Source organism: Lactuca serriola, chromosome 5 (assembly GCF_051521515.1).
Source record: "Lactuca serriola cultivar US96UC23 chromosome 5, Lser_US96UC23_V15, whole genome shotgun sequence".
Taxonomy (NCBI): domain Eukaryota; kingdom Viridiplantae; phylum Streptophyta; class Magnoliopsida; order Asterales; family Asteraceae; genus Lactuca; species Lactuca serriola.
Window position 1 is genome coordinate 283,515,770 of NC_136412.1, and position 21,059 is coordinate 283,536,828.

General features: G+C 35.1%; 1 protein-coding gene and 2 pseudogenes across 2 annotated transcripts; 1 reads left to right on the top strand and 2 right to left on the bottom strand.

Annotated features, from left to right (window-relative positions):
* Positions 1-7,438: 7,438 nt before the first annotated feature.
* On the top strand, positions 7,439-9,912 carry LOC145054492 (DNA binding / DNA-directed RNA polymerase). The gene is made up of 5 exons (XM_079002702.1): positions 7,439-7,652; positions 8,197-8,642; positions 8,737-8,871; positions 8,974-9,291; positions 9,371-9,912. Exons 2-5 carry the CDS (start codon positions 8,199-8,201, stop codon positions 9,776-9,778), a joined length of 1,305 nt encoding a protein of 434 aa, XP_078858828.1. The 5' UTR covers positions 7,439-7,652; positions 8,197-8,198; the 3' UTR covers positions 9,779-9,912.
* Positions 9,913-10,811: 899 nt separating this feature from the next.
* Positions 10,812-11,480, bottom strand: LOC145050566 (putative pentatricopeptide repeat-containing protein At1g17630 pseudogene; annotated as a pseudogene).
* A 4,077-nt stretch (positions 11,481-15,557) lies between these two features.
* On the bottom strand, positions 15,558-19,774 carry LOC145054493 (mediator of RNA polymerase II transcription subunit 9-like; annotated as a pseudogene). Its single transcript, XR_013684808.1, has 6 exons — positions 18,952-19,774; positions 16,824-17,033; positions 16,671-16,735; positions 16,360-16,440; positions 16,105-16,163; positions 15,558-16,026 (listed from the first exon to the last, which is right to left on the bottom strand). The product of XR_013684808.1 is annotated as a mediator of RNA polymerase II transcription subunit 9-like (transcript).
* Between the last annotated feature and the right edge of the window lie 1,285 nt (positions 19,775-21,059).

Consider the following 21,059-nt stretch of genomic DNA (forward strand, 5'->3'; position numbering starts at 1 on the left):
TAATGGGTGTCCACTCTCACCCACCGCTTCCTTGATTGGTGGAGGGTCGTTAGCCGAACGAGTAGGATAGGACATCAATTATCATTATAAATATAATGAAAATACCAAGTAACTAAACACTTATAAATTCACAATCTTAGTTACTTCGGAAAAATGTGAATTTAGTGCTAACCCATGAAATTGCACTTTGCACATTGTTAAGTCATTAGTGGAGCGTGTGTGGTTAACCGACACACTAATCTAGGACTGAAAATGTGTGGAAAAAGGGTAACTCGATGTTAATCATAGATCAATGGAGCGTGTGTGCTTAACCGACACATTGATTAGGTGATTTGTAACATTGGGTGTACCAAAGCTAATTTGCATGGTTATTCATACCTTGTTTGTGATCCTCGGTATCCCAGTCACAAACTTGAAGGGCACAATCGATATTTAAATATGCCATTGAAAAGGTCAATGAATCTCAAAGAATCTATGAATTTCAATTCATTTAAAACTTAATGTTCTATTTCGTTTTTCATGGTGGAAATTGGTAAATTGTCATTTACCTACCTTCAAATATTTTACTATTGGATTACGGCATCCCTCTTCCAAATTGTAAAATATTGTGTTGGATCCTAGCCTTAATATTTCATTTGGGTGTTATGTTAAGGACTGAAATCAACTAACTTGAATTTCTCCCTTGAAGATGTCTAGTTCAGACAACTATGGTCTTCCTAAATCTTTTGGAACAAGCTTTCCTCTTGAAGATGATGTTCCACGATTGGATCGTGGAAGTGGAAATCATACTTCACTTCCTCCACCTCCTCTAATTATTCTCCCTGACCCAAAAGCTCAAAGACTCGAAAAGTTCAAGATCACTCAATCTCTATTGGCTAGTAAACAAAAAGATGGAAAGTCTATATGTACTCATGTCTTGGACATGAAGTTGCACATTAACAGGCTGGGAATGTTGGGTGTCGTGTTCCCAAGGAATTTGGCTATTGACTTGGTTCTTCAGTCACTTCATGAGTCATATAGTGAGTTCGTTAAAGAATACTATGTGACAGATCACGACATAACCCTTATTGATCTTACCTATTTGCTAATTGTTGCTGAATCGGCAATGATTTGGCGCAATGGACAAGCAAATTTGATTGGAAGATCTACATCCCAAACTAACATGGACATCCCATAAATGATACCTTCTCCAAAAGGAAAGGAGTTGGCCATGGTCAAAAGTTTTGATCATAAGAGAAAGGCCAGTTCTGAAACTGTTCCATGTGTCATTCCAAATGAGCATGTGTGTTTCTATTGCCAAGAAAAGGAACATTAGAAGCGAAGCTGCCCTGACTACCTAAGAACTTTAATCAAATTGTATGGTTCTACTTCAAGTACAGTCCAATATCTAACTCTATTAAGTTCCTAATTGTTGATTCTTAATACATAATGTGACAAGTTTTGCATTTTTTTGTAGGATCATGCAAAAGGAAGGAAGCTTAAAAGTAAGAGCATGCTGAATATGATCGTGAAGAGATGGATTTTTATTGTATGGTTCGAAGATCGGATTTTTGAGCTACTGCTTAGGAGTTATGATAGATTGCTTAGAAATATGTAGTAACATAGTTTTCATTGCATTGTAAGGAAAAGTTTTTTCCGCATTTTATAAATAAATAAAATTTTGATTTTATTTTGTATTATATCTCCTTGCAATGGAATTTGTGAAAATTGATGTTTATATGTTTTCATTGATAGCAATATTGGAAATGGATTTGATTCTTTTGCTTGTGGTAGTGTCAAGATTAACCAAATAAGGAAATATTCTCATCATCCAAGTTTCAGTTGGATAGAAAATTGGAATCATGCAACTTGTATTGTGTGATGAATGAGAACTTCATCTTTGGGAAATTAAGACTAATTATTTTTTCACATGTATATGTACGTCAAGTGAAGGACTAGGGGATCGGGTACACTTGGTTGTGCGCTGATCAGGTCCACCACAAAGAACGATAAGACTATTCGTTATGATTTACTAAAATTTAGTAAATATGGTTATGCTTACAAGATTAAGTATAATTTTGAATCATTGGAAAAGTTTCAATGTATGGCAAAACGAATGCGAAGAATCAAATTAGGCAGAAAGATAAACGTTTCTCCAATCTGAAAAGATAGGAGAGTACTTTAGTACCGTGTTTTATGATCACCTCAATGATTATGGAAAACCATATCACAATCGATCCTCTAAGGATATCTTAGTGCATTTGTATGACTAAGAAAAGGAATCGTGAATTGTTGAAATGGTTAAATCAAGAAGATGAGTCATACTTCATTTCAAAACAAGTCTTAGAGTCATACTCCAAGATTGTGCCTTGAGTGACATAATCTTAAGAAGGTTTATAACACTTATCAAATGTAGAGTAAAATGTTTTCTACTCTTGTACATTTGAAATTGGTAAGTTGTGATGTTTTGGATAAAACAAAGACCGACTAAGACCAATTGCCAGAAGTGTTAGTCTTGAATAGAATCCGCACTAACTCTTGAATATTTTTTTGTCAAGTAATGTTCCTTGACAAAGAGAATCTTATATGTCAAGAGGACAGTGGGAGCATATAATTAATGTATCCAATTGAGTTGATTCGAAGGAAGTCGATGTCTCTAACAAAATAATTACAGAGCACATATTTAGTCATATTTTTCCATAATTAATGCAAGGGTAAATTACATGAATGGTCTCTGTGGTTTTATGTAGTTTGCGTGTTTAGTCCCTAAAAATAATTTTTAACTCGAACCATCCCTATGCTTTGCTTTTATTTCAAGGTTGGTCCCAACATGACATAAACGACATTTATACCCTTTCTTATTTTATTGTTTATTATAATCTTATTAGAAAAAAAAAAGTTAAAAAAAAAACGTATATGGGCCCCGCCCCCACCCTAACCCCTTCTTCTTCCTCTGGTCGTTGTATAAGATATCCCTCCTTTTTCTTTCCTAATCTCCCATTTTCTCTCATCTTAATGTAACACACAAAACCCTAACTCCTTCAAACACCATGACAACCAACACCATAACCAAGATTGGTAGCCACCACCATCAACAAAATGTCGTCACCCTCCATAACCAGAAAGCCACCTCCGTCCATCACCTTCCTATCCATCACTATATGATTTCTCTTTTAATATATTAATCATATAATATATTAATAAATCATAATAACCTCTTTATTAATAAATCTTCCTATCATGTTGCTCTGGTGAAGGCAACCCAAAAGGACCATGCACAACTGGGTCAAGTACTTACCAAATATAGTTACGGGCTTAGACATTAATCCAACAGATGATCGCCTAAATTATATCGAAGTTTGGGGGAGTTGACTTCAAGAACGAAGTTTGATTCAAGTGAGGGAGAATTGTAACATTCGAGAATTTGGTATGTTTCCCTTAAACCCCTTAATGAAAATATTCATCTCATTATGCTCCCTAGCTAGTACACGGGGTGTATCTATGAGTACGCTTAGCGTACTAGCCCGCTTTCGGATCGTGCATGCACCCACGTACGTTGGGCGTACGTGGGAGTACGTACGATGTACGCAAGGTAGGGACAAACCCTAAATTTTAGGGTTTGTGCCCTATTTAAACAACTTATAACACCTTTGGAAATTTTATTGATTAACCTCCATCCCTCTATGCCCTAATATCGAAAGCCTAAGTATCATTTGTGAGTTTTGAGCTTAAAAGTGAGTTTTGGTGGTGTTTTTGACGAAGTAAAAGAATAAGAACACTTGGAGTAGCTTGAGCTTGTAGATCCATAGTCATCTTTATCTTAGAAAGTCATTTGAGGTAAAAAGCTCCCATATTGATGATTCTTTATGCCATATCCAACTTAGGGTGTTATTTATGCATTTTGGGTCTTTTGAGCTAAATTTGACTTTATGGTCTAATCTAGAAGTCATGGGGGTTTGATCTTAGCACAAATGAAGTCCCTTGTCCATCAAAATGCAACCGTTATGAGTTATTTTGGTCCATGCAAGAGTTAGGTTCTTTGATATGGTTCTTTTTGAGTTTTGGGCCTTATTAAGTCATGCATGGGTGTAAAGTTGCCAACTTTACATATTAAGTCACCTTCTAGAATCAGATCCAAGAGTTTGGCATGTTAGTTTAACCGAACAGGTGTGTAACGAGTTGGGTTGGCTGTCTGTGGAGTACACGGGGCATACCAAACTCGTACGTTGAGCGTACTGGCCCATATGGTGTACGTCAAGTGTAAGTCTAAGTACACCCAATGTACTCAACTATTTTGACTTTTGGGTTGACTTTCTCAGGTTTGGGCCATATTTTGGGATTTTAGGGTTTATTCCTTATTGGGCCATTGGACATCTGACTTTGGGTCATGGATAGACTATGGACTTTCTTGGGATTAGGTCCATGATGATTTTTGGGCCTAATTTGGAAGTTGGGCCTTATTCGGGCTTGGGATGCCATTTAGGAATTTGGGCCTTTTGGGCGAATGGGTTGGGCCTTGGTTATGGTTCAAATAAGAAAATTGATAAAATGGTCTTTTAACTTGGATATTATTCAAGTAAATTAGATTCTTGATTATGGGTCGAGATCCAATTACTAATTGGATATTTATTTGATGATGTTAGCGTGAGGATTTTCCAGACGAGCAAACTGAGATTTTATCTGAGAGATTTTGCAGCTTGAGGTGAGTTTCCTCACTGTGTTTAGTGGGTTGAAGGCACCAATGCCGACCCATGGCTTATTATTATTAGGATCAGTGTTGTAAAACTCGTCGAGTTGGCCGAGTACTCGTCCAAGTACTCGCTACTCGGCCCCTGACCGAGGCGAGTTACAAAATCCAAGTACTCCCCCGATCGGCCCCTTATTGAAGCGAACAATGTTGTAAAACTCGGGCAACTCGGTTTTTATTATGTATAATATACTTAATGATTTATTATTTAACACACACATATGTGATTATTACTGCATGTATATCTTAAATTATCAATAATTATTCACGAAATGGGACCATTGTGTGTTTTTTTAGTTTTTGTGTATTCACATGTATCTGATTTTATTATATATTTCATTCAACTCATGGTTTTAACTTATGATTTTGACATATATAGTTTCCCTAAAAATATTTTTATATGAATGACCGAATCCGAGTACTCCCGAGTAATTGCTACTCGGTAGTCGGCCGAGTAGGTACCGAGTAGCGAGTTCTACAACCATGATTAGGATGCTAGTCGTGTGCGTGACTCTTGCATGTGTTATGTGTTTATATGTATACCGGGTGGGGCCCGATGATTATATTGTATACTATTTATCTTTATGATTTTATGTATGTGTTTATATGTTTGTATGTATACCGGGCGGGGCCCAATACTAGGTGGGGCCTGATGACTTATAGATCTGTTCTGAGTAGGTCTCGATGTCGAGCGGGGCTCGATGTCGGGTGGGGCCTATTATATGTTTGATATGTGTGATATGTGGTATTTTTGGGGAACTCACTAAGCTTTGTGCTTACGGTTTTCATTTTATATTTCAGGTACTTCTATTTCGAAGGGGAAGAGTCCGGGATGATTGTAGTGCACACACCACATCGTTCCGTATTTTATATTACTCTGATGTACTTAGATGTTATTGATACACTTTGATTCACCATGGTTTTATGATGTTGTTTTTGATAATGGTTTTATTAATTTAAAATTTTATATTTTTAGTCTTAATTTTTAGGACGTTACAAATGCACTTTTGAATCCATGGGTAATTTCCTGAAAGTGAAGCCCAATTGAGAGAGAGAGAGAGAGAGAGAGAAAGAGAGAGAGAGAGAGAGAGAGAGAAAGAGAAAGAGAGAAATAGAAAGAGAAAGAGAGAAACATGAAAGCAACCCCCAAAACCGCTATTTCTAAAACTTGTTTGGTTTGTGACTGTGAATCAACCATGGTGGAACAAGGAGGAGGGGGAGATAGAGGTATTTGAGCGAGTGGGTCGAGATTTCAATGGTTCTATGTTAATCTTTACCTGTTTGTTAATATGTATTTATGTTTATTGAGCATGATCTATAATGAGCTTACATGTGTATGAATTCTCCAAATCTACGTTTTTTTTAGTGCGGGTTTCTTAAATCGATTTATCTAATGTTTTTTTTTTTTTTTTTTGCATTTAGGTGGGGTTTGGATTTCTGCAAAAAATCTCCTCAGATCTTTGATTCTTAGGTTATAGAAGACATATAAAAATCCTTTCCTGAAGAGCACATACATCTAATTTTGGTTCTTTTTTGGTTCCTATTCCTGCATAAGATTGCTTCAATGATGGTGGTTCTGGTGAAGGAGATGGTGGGCAAGATTGGTGAGACGATGATAATTTCAGTGAGGGAGACAGTGACGGGTTTTGAGGATAGGGGTTTGGGGAGTGATGGGGTGGAGAGAGAGAGAGAGATAGAGGATGGGGATGACGGGTGGGTGGGTATGTGAGGCCTTTTCTTTATTCAATATGTAACATACCGAAGATGAGGTATTTTGTCCAAACGCTAGACGTTTGGCGTAGGACGCTGGGCGTTCAAATGCCAGGCGTTCTATGATGTACGATAGGCGTTTACACGCAGATACCAAACCCTAATTTTTAGGGTTTGCACACTATTTAAAGAACATTATGACCTCAAAACCCTTCACCACTCCAGCCCCCATCCTCATTTCGAAAACCCTAAGTGTGTATGAGAGTTTAAAGCTTTGTGCATCCTTTTTGTATCATTTTAGTGTTCTTGAGAGAGAAAGAAGATCATTGGAGTGTTGGTGTTGCTTTCAAGCTTGTGGATCTGGACTCTTGGCATCTTGGAACATTATTTTGTGGTATAAAGTTCTAAACTTAATCATCATATCTCTAGATCTTCTTTATGTTGACTCTTATGTGGCATATACTTCTAAGGACCGCGGGAAGGATTGTAGACACTTGTTGGAAGATTTGTTACTAGGACAGTTTGAGAACTCTGATATTTATAATAATGGTGTTTTGAACATATTATGTGTTTGATAACTTGGTTTAAGAAACTTATTTTTGGTAAATTAAAAATGAAAAATTTGCTCTTAACTTTGTGGTGTCACACAATAATAATAAAATATTTATAAATAGAAAAAAAAAATACATTGAGGGTATAATAGTAATTTTAATTTTACGAAGGACCAAATATACATCCAAACCTATCGAAAATGACTATCAATCCAAAAGTTAAAGGGTTTGGACTTTTTTCCTGAAAAAATACAAATCATATTGACATTTTTGCAGTTTTTTTTAAGTAATCATCTTTTGAAAACATCTAATGGGTGCTTAATATATAAAATATTTTTATATCGTATGATTATATTCCACAAAATCTTGAAGGAGACCACGCATTAATAAAAGTGAGTTGTAGAAAAAAAGGAAAGCATAGCCACAACGTTCAAATAGTGTTATTGTGTTACATACCCGGCCCAAGTTATTAGATAACGAAACATTAAATTTTAAAGCCTAAGCAACTTTTAGGGTATACTACCGGTGCTCAGCCACCGCCCTCCACAACTCACGATACGGGCTACCGGTGCTCAACCTCCGCCCTCCACAACTCACGATACGGGCTCTGTTGCGACAGGCCTGCACCCCACAACCATCATCACCAGCGTCGCCCTCCATCTCAGGTTTGATATTATTCTTTGTTTTCTACGTTTTTCGTCTTGTGGTTACTTTGAGATCGAGAGTTCGAGTTTCACAGACGGCATTCCATGACATAATCCCCAAATTGGAGCCTTAATCAGCTTGATTGCTATTATTTTTTGCGTGACTTAAACTTAATCGGAGCCACAGTCGGCATTCCGTGATTGTATGTATTTGATTGACTACTGTGTAGTGTTTAGTAGCTATCTAGCTGAACTAGTTTCATGACTAAAATGCCAAAAGAAAGTAGAAAGAGACCTTGAACTAATTTGATGGCTTAAATGTCAGTGTAATTCTAAATGTTTACACCAGTTAATCAACTAAGCACCCATTAGAATTATGATGTTCCTTGTGTTCAACACCATTTGAGCCAACCCAATCATATATTTAATCTATACTGTCTTGTCTTTGATTTCTACGCTCTCCATTTAATGTTAATGTTATGTTAATGTTATTTATTTACTGTTACTCTGTTAGTAAATATTTTGCTAATTTTAGTTTTGGTTTCTTAAAATCCATATTGTTTAGATATGGGAAAGAAGCACAAAAAGAACATTGTGGATATTTCAATGGAGGAAGACAACAACCTGCAACCCCAAACAACCCCCGAACAATCTTCAAAAAAGAAGCATAAAAACAAGAAAATCCGCAAGAGAGATGAGACAATTGAGTTCAAAATTGAGACCATCAATGGAAGCTCTGACAAATCCTTACCTTTAATTGGATACTTCCCATCTGGTTATGACCCAGAAAAGCGCCAAAGAACAGAAAAACCTAAAGTTAGGGTTTTAAAAAACGTGAAACGTAGCAATAGGTTACAACTTATTGTAAGCCCTAATCAATCTTCTCAGATGAATTTCATTGGCACCAATTATTCTGGTGAAGGAGCAGTTCCTCAGGTATGCTCTTATGCTCTTGGGGTTCTTGATAAACAGACTCAGACACTCAAGATTGTTCAGATTGAAGCCAACAAGGTATTCTACATTTTTACTTTACGAATTACAGTTTATCTTATAACTTCTTAGACAATGTTTTTCGTGTTTAATATGATTTGTTTTCTTCAATTAGATCTTTAGATTGGAACCAAAGTTTGAGAATCAAGAAAATCCGGTAGATGAAACTGTTAAAGAAGATGAAAATAAAGTTACAGCAGAAGATACCGAAGCAAAATACAACTTTTCAACCAAGAAATCTGAACGAGCGGTATGAAAAACATGTTATTTCTTCTAACATTTCAGTTAAGATGATCAATCTTTTTAATATTAATTTCTTTTTTCATTTTTTGTTTGTTTAACGATACTATAGGCTAAGAAAGAGCGGGCCCTACGTGCAAACCGTGACCCAGAGGCCCAAGAAGATCTTAATAACAAAATGGCTGAAGCTAAAGTTAACAAGGAAGCTTTAGAAGTTGGTGCAACAGTTACTAGTGCACGTAATATTCCACCCCATGACATGTCAGCAATGACACCTCAGCAAGCTTATCCTCTACAAAAGATTATATTCAAGGGAGAGTGGAGATATCTTCTAGACATTATGGAGCTTCTACAACAAGGGGTGGATATAACAACACAAGGGTTCCCTGTTTTTATTTGCAACAGAATTCATAAGATAGAGGAGGTCAAGGTATGGAATTTACAATTATGCCATTGAAAACATTGTCATTTTTGAAGGGTGTTTCTTATTTCTTTTTATGATATTGTAGGATGAGGAGGCGAAGGAGAGTTTGGCATGCATATTTTCGTATATCAATCATCTTATAAAGTTTAAAGATAAGCATTCAATGGATGGTTTTTCATCTGCAAAGGATCATAAGTTGCCAAATATATTGAGTCAGAAGTTCAATGATATGTTTGCTAATCAGGAATCAAAAAGGCTGGCTGATGACAAAAGGGATCTGTTAATTAGCTATGTTCTTGTGCTTACTCTGTTTGCTGATAATTTCAAAACCGAATTTTCAGACATAGCTAAAGATTTGAGAATGTCAACCGGTGATTTGAGGCGTCATTTTGAGTTTTTGGGATGCAAGTTTATAAGGGAGAATAGTATAATGTTGGCTACTCTTCCAGCTCCTCTTAAGTTTCCAGAAGTCAGGATGAGGCGTCGAAGATGAAAAACCACATCAAATAACAAAACTATAATTGTCATTTTGAGTTTCTGGGATGCAAGTTTGTAAGGGAGAATAGTATTATGTTCTAAAATTATAGTTGTCCTGAATTTGTTATTTATGACGCTAGTTTTCTGAAATTGCAACAGTTTTCATATCTGATTTTTGAAAATCTCATTAAGTGAAAATCTGAAATTTCAGATATTAGTTTTCTGAAATTACAATTATTCTGAAATCTGATTTCTGATTTTTGAAAATATGATAAGTGAAAAACGTTTTTTTTCTTATGTGAGTTGTTTGAAGTTATAGTGGTTCTAATAAATGATTTTTGAAATCTGATATTTCTCATGTTTGCTTACAATGGTGCAATGTTTCTGAAAATCTGATGTTTTGGATAATAGTGTTCTGTGCATCTTTGATCTGATTGAATTTAAATATGTAATTATGGCATTTCTATTTTTTTTGTTCATTTTCAGAGCACTTTGCATCAAATGGACTATTGTAGTGGATTGATAATTTCAGTTTTTGCTTGAAGGCATTGTTTTAAGTGTTTTTTTTCTAGATTTTTGTTTGTATAACCATGGATTTTGTTTGACTATAAGATTTATTATCATTGTTATTTTGACCAAAACTATGGTTAACAAAACAGTTGTATTCAATGTATGTCATTTCATTTCATGTTAAAAACAATTAGTTCCCAATGTTTTCTTTTAAAGCATTCTACTCTAAAAAAATTGCAATTATTGTTATCTTGCAATATAGCTGTAATCTATAAAATATAAGTATAGTGATAGCCAAATTCATAATTTCTCATTCTTAATCGTTTCTGAATGATGTGGTTTTTTGTTTTAGGTGATTTGGGTAGGTTTTGTTTGATTTACAATGAAATTTGTTTGACTATAACTTTTTCACCCTTTTTATGTATAATAGTTTTTATATACAAGGGCACTAAACTAATATCTCGCCCAGGGCATTGTAAACTAATGGATGTCTACCCTTTGAAGCAAATCCACTTATAATATCACTCCAGGTTATTACATTAGGCGTGATATTTTCTTCTGATTTTTTTCAAGTGTAAGAATGTAGAGAAAGCCTCATCACATAGACCAAGTTGAGTATATGATGAAATCAAACCATTCCAACTCTCTAAACTCTTTGTTTCAATCTCTGAAAAAAGACATTCAGCAGCTTGTAAAAAACCGTGTCTTCCATACATACATAGAAGAGAGTTTTTAGCAAATGAATAGTTTTCAAGACCTGCCTTTATGACATATCCATGAAGCTCCCTACCCTTATTAGGATCATTACATACAGATACAGCCACAGTAAGTGATTCAGCAGTTGCTTTGATGCCTTTACTTCTCATTACATTGTATAATCTCAAAGTTTCCTGATGGTGACCACATCTAGAATGACTAGACAACAAAGATGTCCATGTCACAAGGTCAGTCTCCCATCCATCAAGTTCCATCCTTTTAAAGATCTCGAGAGCTGCATTGGAGTTATTGTTGAAAGCAAAGCCAGAAACCATAGTGTTCCAAGAGATGTGTTTTCTGACAAGCATTTTGTCGAACAGTTGGTGTGCAAGGGGCATTTGACCAAGTCTGCCATAAGCGGCCAACAATTCATTTGCAACGTGAGGGTTATCTTGGAATCCCGTTAGTAAAGCATGGCAATGAACTAAAGCACATGAATATCGATTGCCCATCTTAGCGCAAGATCTCACTACCAAAGGGAAACTAAACTCATCAGCTAAAACGCCAAGATGCCTCATGCGGGTATAAACCTCAAGGGTTTCTCGACAATGGCCATTCATGACATTAGCTCTTAACATCGAATTCCAAATAATTGTGTTGCTGAAAAGGCATTCAGTTGGGACAGCTTCAAAAACTCTTCGAGCATCACAGAGACGTTCGAATCTTCCATAGACAGATACGAGCGTAGAGGACAAGAACGCGGTTGACAAGCCACCCAATAGCACGATTTGAGCATGTACTTGTTTGAATTGTCTGGAGTTGGTGCAACCTCGTAGAAGATGATCGAAGTGATCAAAAGCTTCAGTGAGTGTATATGGTTCAAACAGGGTGTGGCAGCTGGAGCCATTGGAAATCCAACGCCTTGAAACTAATGCATAGGAGATACGAAGGAAACGCCTCAATTTGAAGGAGAAACAATGATCATCAAGCTTGTTGATTCTAAGGGAAACGATTTGGAAACTTTTTCATCAAACAGTAGAGGAAATTAAAAAACGAAACGTGTATGTTCAATTTATGTTCAATGCGTTTGACTGTGTAAGTTCAATCTATGTGCATGTTTGATTTTAAATGGGTTAACCAAGTTTTGCCTACACATTTAGTAATAAATCTTTTCTTTTACATGTGTTTAACTAACATTTGGAAAATTATTAGTCCTTTTCCTTTTTCTTTTGTATTCATAACCTTGTTATGGGGTATGTTGACAATGTATTCACCCGTGAAATTGATTATTAATCCTTGTCCCTTTTTTTTAATGTATTTATTCATAACCTTAGGCTATGTGATATGTGACACTCTATTCAAGAGAGAGAGAGAGAGAAGGCTATGTGATATGTGACACTCTATTAGAGAGAGAGAGAGAGAGAGAGGTTTTGTTAATCACATTTACATCTATTGGGGGTGGTGTTCATGCGTGAACATCCCCTCTATATAAATGTCACGCGTAGAAACAGCCATATATCTCATGGCCTTATATAAGATATAAGTGTAGAAATAGCCACATGTCCCATAGTCTTATATAAGTTATAAGTGTTCAAAAATCATGACAAACAAACAATTTACTTTCATTTCATAGGTTTTTTTTTTTTTTAACATCTTTGTACTTTTTTTATAAAATAAATGTATGACAAGTTATTGCCCTAACTTTTTTTTTCCACATTTTTTCTACATAGCTAAATGTGTGTAACACCGAGTATGGAAGAACACTTCAAACATCACTTAGCAATGGCACGATATAAGTTTGTATATTTGAATGTTAAAATCATTTCTTTTTCTGTATTATCCCATTGTTTTATTGCATATCATCTAAGGTTACGTTATAGCACGGTTGAAGCTTCGTTAAAATTTGCATAAACCGTAGGTTGTCGAAGTGATTGATTGGATGCGCATGCACTTCTTGGATTACAAAGTTCGATACGCTTACTAGATTTTTTTAAATGAAATTATGTTTAGAGACATTTTAAAATGATTTTAGCTAAATTTGGTCTTAACCGTAAATTTGTAGGTCAAATGTATATAAAAAAGTAAACCGACTAAATGTTTACAGTTACAAATTGGTTGTCCTGACAAGTTATTGGTTGTTGGAAAAGTAATAAAAAAAAAAAATAAATAAATAAAAAAAAAAAAACCTTTAATTGTCGGTTATAATTAAATTTTTAATTTTTTGAACACTTTATATAAATTTATTGGTCAAACACATATATAAAAAATAATTAAATATGTACAATTACAAAACTCTGTGACCCTCACAAATTATTATATGTATTAAAACCAATTAAGTCTAGCAATAGTATATTCTTTAAGTTTGGGACTTTGACCATATAATTTTTTTATATGTCGGCAGGTTTTACCCTTCATTTGAAATTCAACTACTCTCACCATTAGACAAGGGCTAATATGTTGGCAGTTTTTACCCTTCATTAGAAATTTGACTACTTTGACCATTACACAAGGGGAATAACATCACTCTAATTATTATTTTAAATACATCACACAAGGGGGAATAACATCACTCTAGTTATTACTATAAATATCTTCACTAGATCTACAAAAGCTAAATAACAATGTCCTAGAATGTTAACCCATCATTGTATGAGAATAACCTACATGAATTTATGCCCCCGCAAAGCGGGAATAACATCACTCTAATTATTACTTTAAATGCTTTCTGGGAATTTTAAAGGCTACCAAAAGTTCAAAATAGGAACCATATATAAGCAACCAAAATCGTAACAAAAACTTAAAACTAATTTCATAGATACCCCTCATCCAGATTAATTGTGGATCAAAAAATTAAAAATTATTGAATATAATGATGTATGTTGTTGATGAGGAGGGAAGCCCTAGGGAAGGTTGTATAATAATCATCTTATGCCAGATTTGATAGTTGTTAGATTTTCTTTGATATTTTTGTAGCTAGGTAGTTTTATTTTTATTTATTTATTTATTTATTTATTTTTATTTTTATTTTTCGGTAAACCTCAATATTATCTTCTATTACTTGTACATTTATATCTAAAATTTGTGGTTAAAGTAAGTTTATCTACTTGTATCTTTTGTCAAAACAGGTGTTTTGATGAAGTTGCAGAATACAAGGATGGTTGTTTTATAATATAGATTGCAGGGAACAATATAAGTTTGATAGACTTGTTTAATAGACCAAAAGTTTTAGACTAAAACATGGACAAAACTGCAAATTTGGTCCATGTGGTATTCAAAAAACTTAGGATTAGGTCCAAAAAGTTTTAGCTTGCATTGAATGTCCAAAATCAAGATTTTTCTGTATTTTTAGTCCAAAAAAACTTAAAAAGACAGTTATGCCTTTTTGATTTCTTTTTTCCTTTTTCTATAAATATCTTAATGCTATTATGATTTTTTTTTTTAAAAAAAGAATTTTCCACTCCCACCCCCACCATACGCATCTGATATATTTCTTCCTTCTCAGCTCATGCATCTGATTTTTTTTTTCTTTCTTCTTTTATGGTTTATAACTCACGCATGCATTGTTTTCTTTTTTAGCTTCCTTCCCTTGGTATATCATACACACATTTAGTTTTCTTTCTTGATCTCGTACCCTCTTTCCATGTAGATTTCTTTCAGTTGCAGCTCAATAGAAATGGTTTTTCAGGAGCGATCCCAATAGAGCATGAGATTTTACCTAAGAAGTCAAGCTCGCCGGTCACCGACCATAACCCTTCGCCGCCCACATCCACCAGTTGATAGCGACCAATATGGAAGACCCCCTAAATCGAATATAGTTTTCCAACTGATTAACAATGAGAGAAACTCATTTCACCTAAAATCGGATTTGGTCGAATTCTATGTCTGATTTCACATGGATTCTCATTGATTTTACTGTGTGTATATGTGTGTTTTTTCATTTTTGGGAATCGACTTGTGTGTAGGTGTTAATCCTAGAAATTGATTTGTGTGTGGGTGTTTCAACGAGATTTAAAAACGGATTTTGCATTCTCGATAGTGAAACATAAACAAAAACATGATCAAATCTATGAGTGTGTTTGTTTTGTGTTTTGTGCTCTTTTTTTTTTGAATAACTCTAGAAAACATGGAGCTTGTATGTATGTGTTCTTGAGTTTTGACAAATACACCCATAAATATGTGTGTGTGTGTGTGTGTGTGAGAGAGAGAGAGAGGGAGGGGGGGTTGGGTGAAATTTTATTTTTTATTTTTTATTTGTAATTATTTGAACACCAAAATAAATAAAGAAAATAAAAAAAAATAAAAAATAAAAAGGGTAAAATGGACTTTTCAAGTTTATCAAGGACCAAAAACTCAGAAAAACCTTGATTTTTAACCTTCCATGCAAGCTAAATTTTTTTTGGACCCTATCCAAAATTTTTTGAATACCACAGAAACCAAATTTACAGTTTTGTCCTAAAACATGGATATACACTAATTAAAAATTTTGACCTCTTAATGACAAAACTATAGCACTTTTTATCTTATGATAAAATAAAACTGTATTTTCAAATTATTTCTCATTAGAATATTATACTTTTGACGACATGGCATAGTTAATGATAACATAATTTGATATGAATCTAATTAAATGATATGGCATACTAGAATTGTTATTTGACAAACTTGCAAAACCTAGTTAGTGAAGATTTACACTCTAATCCATATTTGTAAGAGAGGTGGGTATGGGCAACGCCCCAAGAGGCGTTATTGGGTGTTATTAGGTGTTATAACACGTGAACACTGCCTCCCTTCCATGTTATCAGGCGTTATTAGCCTGCACGTTACTCCCCGTTACCACCATAACACGTTATAACGCATTTTTTTTGTCTTTTCCTAATAACGCCGTGTGGCGTTGCCCACACCTACCAATCTAATAACAAGAACACATAATCCTTTCATAATCAAAACAATGGGCAGTTTGCATTTCAAGACCAAACCTACTTTCTTGATACTCGAGTCACTTACAAATCAGACTTTGCAAGTTCTTCAACAGAATTTCTGTACTTTGCAATTAGTTCCCTGGAATCATAAAACATAAGAATAATAAAAAAAAAAATAGAAGGTACAACTATGAATAGAATATAGCCAACCCCATACCTTCTTTGATTTAGCATTTGTTCAGCTTCATCAACTTTACGTTTTTGTCCCTCCACCATCTAAAATAATCCCAACGAAGAAAGATGATTCAGAAATCAGAATTATATCATTTTTCTCTTAAAGAATGTTTCTCGCAATCATTTGGTGGAACATATCTAGCATGCTTTCATTCTACTTCATATTATCCGATTTTCATATAACAGATAGAGCAAACAACAGGTAACATCTCAAATTATATACAAGCAACAAACATACCGCGGCTTTGGTGGCAATAGATCCTGATATAGTGTTCAAGAGCTGTCGGCATTTCTCAAAGTGGCTGCTCAATTCAGTAACCTTCAAGCAAAACAAAATGTCATGTGATTGAGAATAGTACAAAGAAAACAGAATATAACCAATGAAATTGAAAAAGTGGTAGCTTTTAGGGCTCTGATTGCATCAGAAAAACGACCAATTTTAAGTACAATAGAATAATGCATGAACGTTGTAATAGCAGCATGTCAAAAATACAAAACTTCGATCGAACTGGATTCAAAAAGGGAAATTTTGATTTTAAGAACACTCACCAGTGTAACAAAATATGCTGATCTCGAGTTCCGTTCTCAATTGCATCTCCTAAATTCTCCACCAACTATAAGAATGAAATCAAGATGACTCGGACATAATTCAAAATGCAAATTCTACCATTAGGGTTAATGATATCCAGAAGAAGGGCATACGTTTTGGAGGTGGAAATGCGAAGCCACTGATTGTGAAGTCTGTTGCTGTTGTTGAGAAATCTGATACCTGAAATTGTTGTTGTTGATGAAATTGCTGCTGTTGCTGGAGATATAGATGATCCTGGTTGGACGGCGTGGTAGGATTGCTATGAGTCGCCATGGTCGCGATCATATTCCAGTTTCCTCCACAGAATTGATCCATATTCAAGGCTACGTAGTCGAAATCACACACTTTCAAGGCTAGGGTTTGTGTAGACGAAGAAAACAAAATGAAAACATAAAACCGGTTTTATGATTTTGGTAAAATTTCGTTAAGCAAATTTTAGCTTTTCAAAAAAGATCGAGTAAATTATAGGATTCGTATTATAGGATTCGTTTAGGATGAGCATTTTAGTTTATCCCAAATTCCCCAAATTCCGATCATGGATCCGTACATTACCGAACCGTACCGAATTTAAAAATATTAGACAGTATTTGGTACTTTAAATACATAAAATTCAGGATTCGGTACCACCGGTACCGGTACTAGTACCGCAAACCGGTATCATTTCCGGTACATGTATCGGTACCAGTGATGTTAATTCGGTTCGGTACTCGAAATTGACTTTCAATAAAATTCGGTTTTCGGAAAATCGGGAACGGTACGGGTCGGTACCGCTTCCGTCCCACGCTCACCCCTAGATTCGTTCCTCGTGTCAAATTACGCCGTTTAGTCCTTATTTTTTAAAATTAATTCTGACCATCCCTCTAATGTTTTTTTCTCACTTAGACCTTCCCTGATGGACATAAAATGATTATATTACCCTTTGCATTTCTTATCTGATTTATTTTTTTAGGGTAAATTACACCGATCGTCCCTCGTGCATATGCCAAAAAGCGTGTTTAGTCCCTGTTTTTAAAAATTAACTCGGACCGTCCCTTGTTTTGTTTTTTCTTGCTTGCTTAGTCCCTCTGCACATAAAAAGACCATTTTACCCTTATTTATTTATTTTTTGATTTATTTTCTATTTACTTGTTATTTATTAGTTATATATTGATAAAAGCGTGTTATTTATTAATTACTTGTTATTTATTAACAAGGGCAATAGCTCGTCTTTACCATCCCCCCCCCCCCCCCCCCCTCTTTCTTCTTCGGTACATCTCTGACCTACCGTTACCACCCACATCGGCCGACCCCAATACTCCGATGACACCAATACAACTCCGGCCACTCTAACACACCTCCGACGACGCCATCAAACCCTCACTCATCACACCCTACCCACCTCTCCCCATTCCTTTTCCCTTTTTCCTTCTGCCCTCCATGAAAACAACCATGCTCTAATTCCGAAAACTGCCTATAATCAACACTAAACCAAATCAAATCTGAAAAGAAGAAACTTGAAACCTGGAAAACCATAAATCTAAAAATCGAACGACAAATCGAGCAACGATTATGTATAAATTGAGCAGATTTGTGAGTGAGAATGTGAGAGAGTGGGCTGGAGACGGTGATGGATGAAGAGCGAAGGTTCGCCAGAAGGAGTAGCCATCGACATCAGGTTCAAATGTGGTGATGGCGAAGTTCAGCAGCGCAAATAACCATCATTATGAGATAGAAACCCTCGCCTGAAACCTGTAGAAGCAGTCAATGGCTTGCGGGGAGGATGGTGGTGGATTGGAGGCAAAGACTTTCGGTGGCCATATTTTGGCATCAAGGGAGAGGTGAGAAGGTGGAGAAACGAGAAGAGAGGAGTTAGGGTAGTTCTACGAGTTCCTGGTAAATAGGTGGGGTTAGGTAGAGTTTATATCTTTAATTGTTTAAAAGTTATAAATAAATATGAAAGTAAGGGTTAGAATTTATTTTCCTTTTTTTTATAAATTCAAAATGAACTAGTAAGGGTAATATAGTCTTTTTATGTATGGTAAAGGATTAATTATGTATATTTAAACTAAGTAGGGATGAAGCGTGCAAGTTTAAACCAAACGAGGGATGGTCCGAGTTAATTTTTGAAAATAGGGACTAAACGTGCATTTTGACACCTGCACGAGGGACGATTCGTGTAATTTACCCTTTTTTTTTAATTTGTTTATTATTAAAATTTTAAAAGAAAAAACAAAAATAAGCCCACCATCACAAATCCTCTACCTTAGCAACACCCGCACCCTTCATCTCCATCAGTTCGTCTTTTATGTTTTTGAGCTACAAGAAAGAGGGAAGAACATCATTGGAGATACCAAGAGGGAAGGTCTCCATTGTCGGAGTTACTGACAGAAAGAAAGAGAGAAAACAATATTGTTGTCATCGCCACATGTGCACCGTCGTCTTCAAGCCATCTCCGCAAGATCCCCACTGGATTATTTCCCGATTTGCAAGCTCGCTTACCACCGTCTCCGGCATCAACATTGTCTTCTCCGTTCCTCTATCGTACATGTGCGCCGCCATCACGAACCATTTAGGGTTTTCAGATCTAAACTTGGGAAAACTACTTATTTCTCTTCTCCGTTCTCAGATCTAGACTTCGATAGGGTTTCTAGAGGTGAAAGGGGATTCTGATGGTCGGAGCACTTCATTCTCTCTGATGTTTTGTTGGTGGATGATGTCTGAAAAAAGTTTCCGATGAAAGGGATGGAGGGGAAGTGGGAATCGTATCCGTGGGGATTCTGACGACCTCCACCTCATGTCTATCCTTCCCTCTTCAATGACTATGGTTCTGCATTTTAGGGTTTCAACTCTCCAACCATTGTGAGAGTTTTTGGGTGAGAGTGTGGGATTATTAGGTTCTTTTCTGGATTTTCAGATTTTCGATCGTGAGGTGTGAGAGTGAGAGTATCAGTGGACGCAAGTGATGGTAGATGGTCCTAGGTAGTCGGAGATGGTGGCCAGTGGCTGGCTGGAGTGTGTAGGTCGGAGATGGTTGGCTAGTGGTGGTCGGTGATGCTTTGACTTCTGTTTGGATGAAGAGAGAGATAAACAAATAAATATATTAATTAAATATGACTAACACAAAAAAATAAATCAAAAAGAAATAGATAAGGAAAAATCGTCTTTTTATGTCTAGCAAACGACATCAGGGATGAAAGGGATGAAGTATGCAAAATTTAAATAAATGAGGGACTGTCCGAATTAATTTTTGAAAATAGGGATTAAACACGTTTTTTCGCACTTACGTGAGGGATGAATCGTGTAATTTACTCAAAAAGCTTATTAGCTTTTTAGCTTTTCAAAAAGCTAATAAACAAAAAAAGTGTTTGTGTATTTAAAAAACGTTTTTTAAAACAGTTTTTTTTTATATGAAAAAATAAAGTTTTCAAAAAGCTAGAAAATCCTAGTTTTTTAGTTTTTTTTTAGCTTTTTTACTCCTGCAAAACAGCTTTTCTCATCAAAACACTTTTTAAAATAAGTTTTTCCTAAAATTCATAAGCTAATAATCACTTTTCTTAAAAATCACTTTTGAGATACAAAAGCTAACCATATTTTTTAAGGGAAACTAAGGTGTCGGATAGTTGTTGATTGAGTAATACTTAGGTATTTTTGTTTTTTCGAAGTCAAAACGTCTGCTGTCTGCGGACCACATTTGTAATCATCTGCATCAGAAGAGATGAAGAGATGGATCAAACCTTTCTTGTCTGCAATAAGAAATTTGTTTGTTTTTTTTAACGTTGCAGACTGCTAAAATAAACTAAAATTTAAATAAACTGATTTTATAAACTTAAAATAATTTTTCAACACCGAAAGATTGCTTCATTTAATAAAATAAAATCAATCGAGGGACCAATAATTCTATATCAGTATACATAAAAATAATAGGGACCAATATTTGTTAAGAAACCAAATATTTCTAATGACATATTTATTGAGAAACCAATTAAATGAACACACCTATTAATGACCGGCTAATGGCTAAAATGAATTTAAAAAAAAAAAAAAAAAAAAAACATTGGAAAATGGGGAACAAAAAAATATTGAGGCTAAATGTAAACTTATACATAAATGTTGGGGCTAAATGCAAACCGAGGAAAAAGCAAAATCGACATGTCATGACCTGTTGGTGACCGGTCAATGGCTTGAAAATGAAACGTTTTCTAAAATATAATGGCAAATGAAGAACAAAAAATAAAGTTGTGCTAAAATCGAAACGAATGTGTATACATAATGGTTTTTAAGATATTAACCATTTTAGATATTGCATTGGATATTTATACATAGTGTATTAATTTTTGTACAATTTAATTTAAATGGGGTTAAGTTTAAAT

Excerpts from the sequence above, each read along its gene's own strand:
- LOC145054492 (XM_079002702.1), top strand. The coding sequence starts at position 8,199 with ATGGGAAAGAAGCACAAAAAGAACATTGTGGATATTTCAATGGAGGAA. Across the intron at positions 8,643-8,736 it reads TTCAGATTGAAGCCAACAAG|ATCTTTAGATTGGAACCAAA; the intron begins GTATTCTACATT and ends TTCTTCAATTAG. Across the intron at positions 8,872-8,973 it reads CCAAGAAATCTGAACGAGCG|GCTAAGAAAGAGCGGGCCCT; the intron begins GTATGAAAAACA and ends ACGATACTATAG.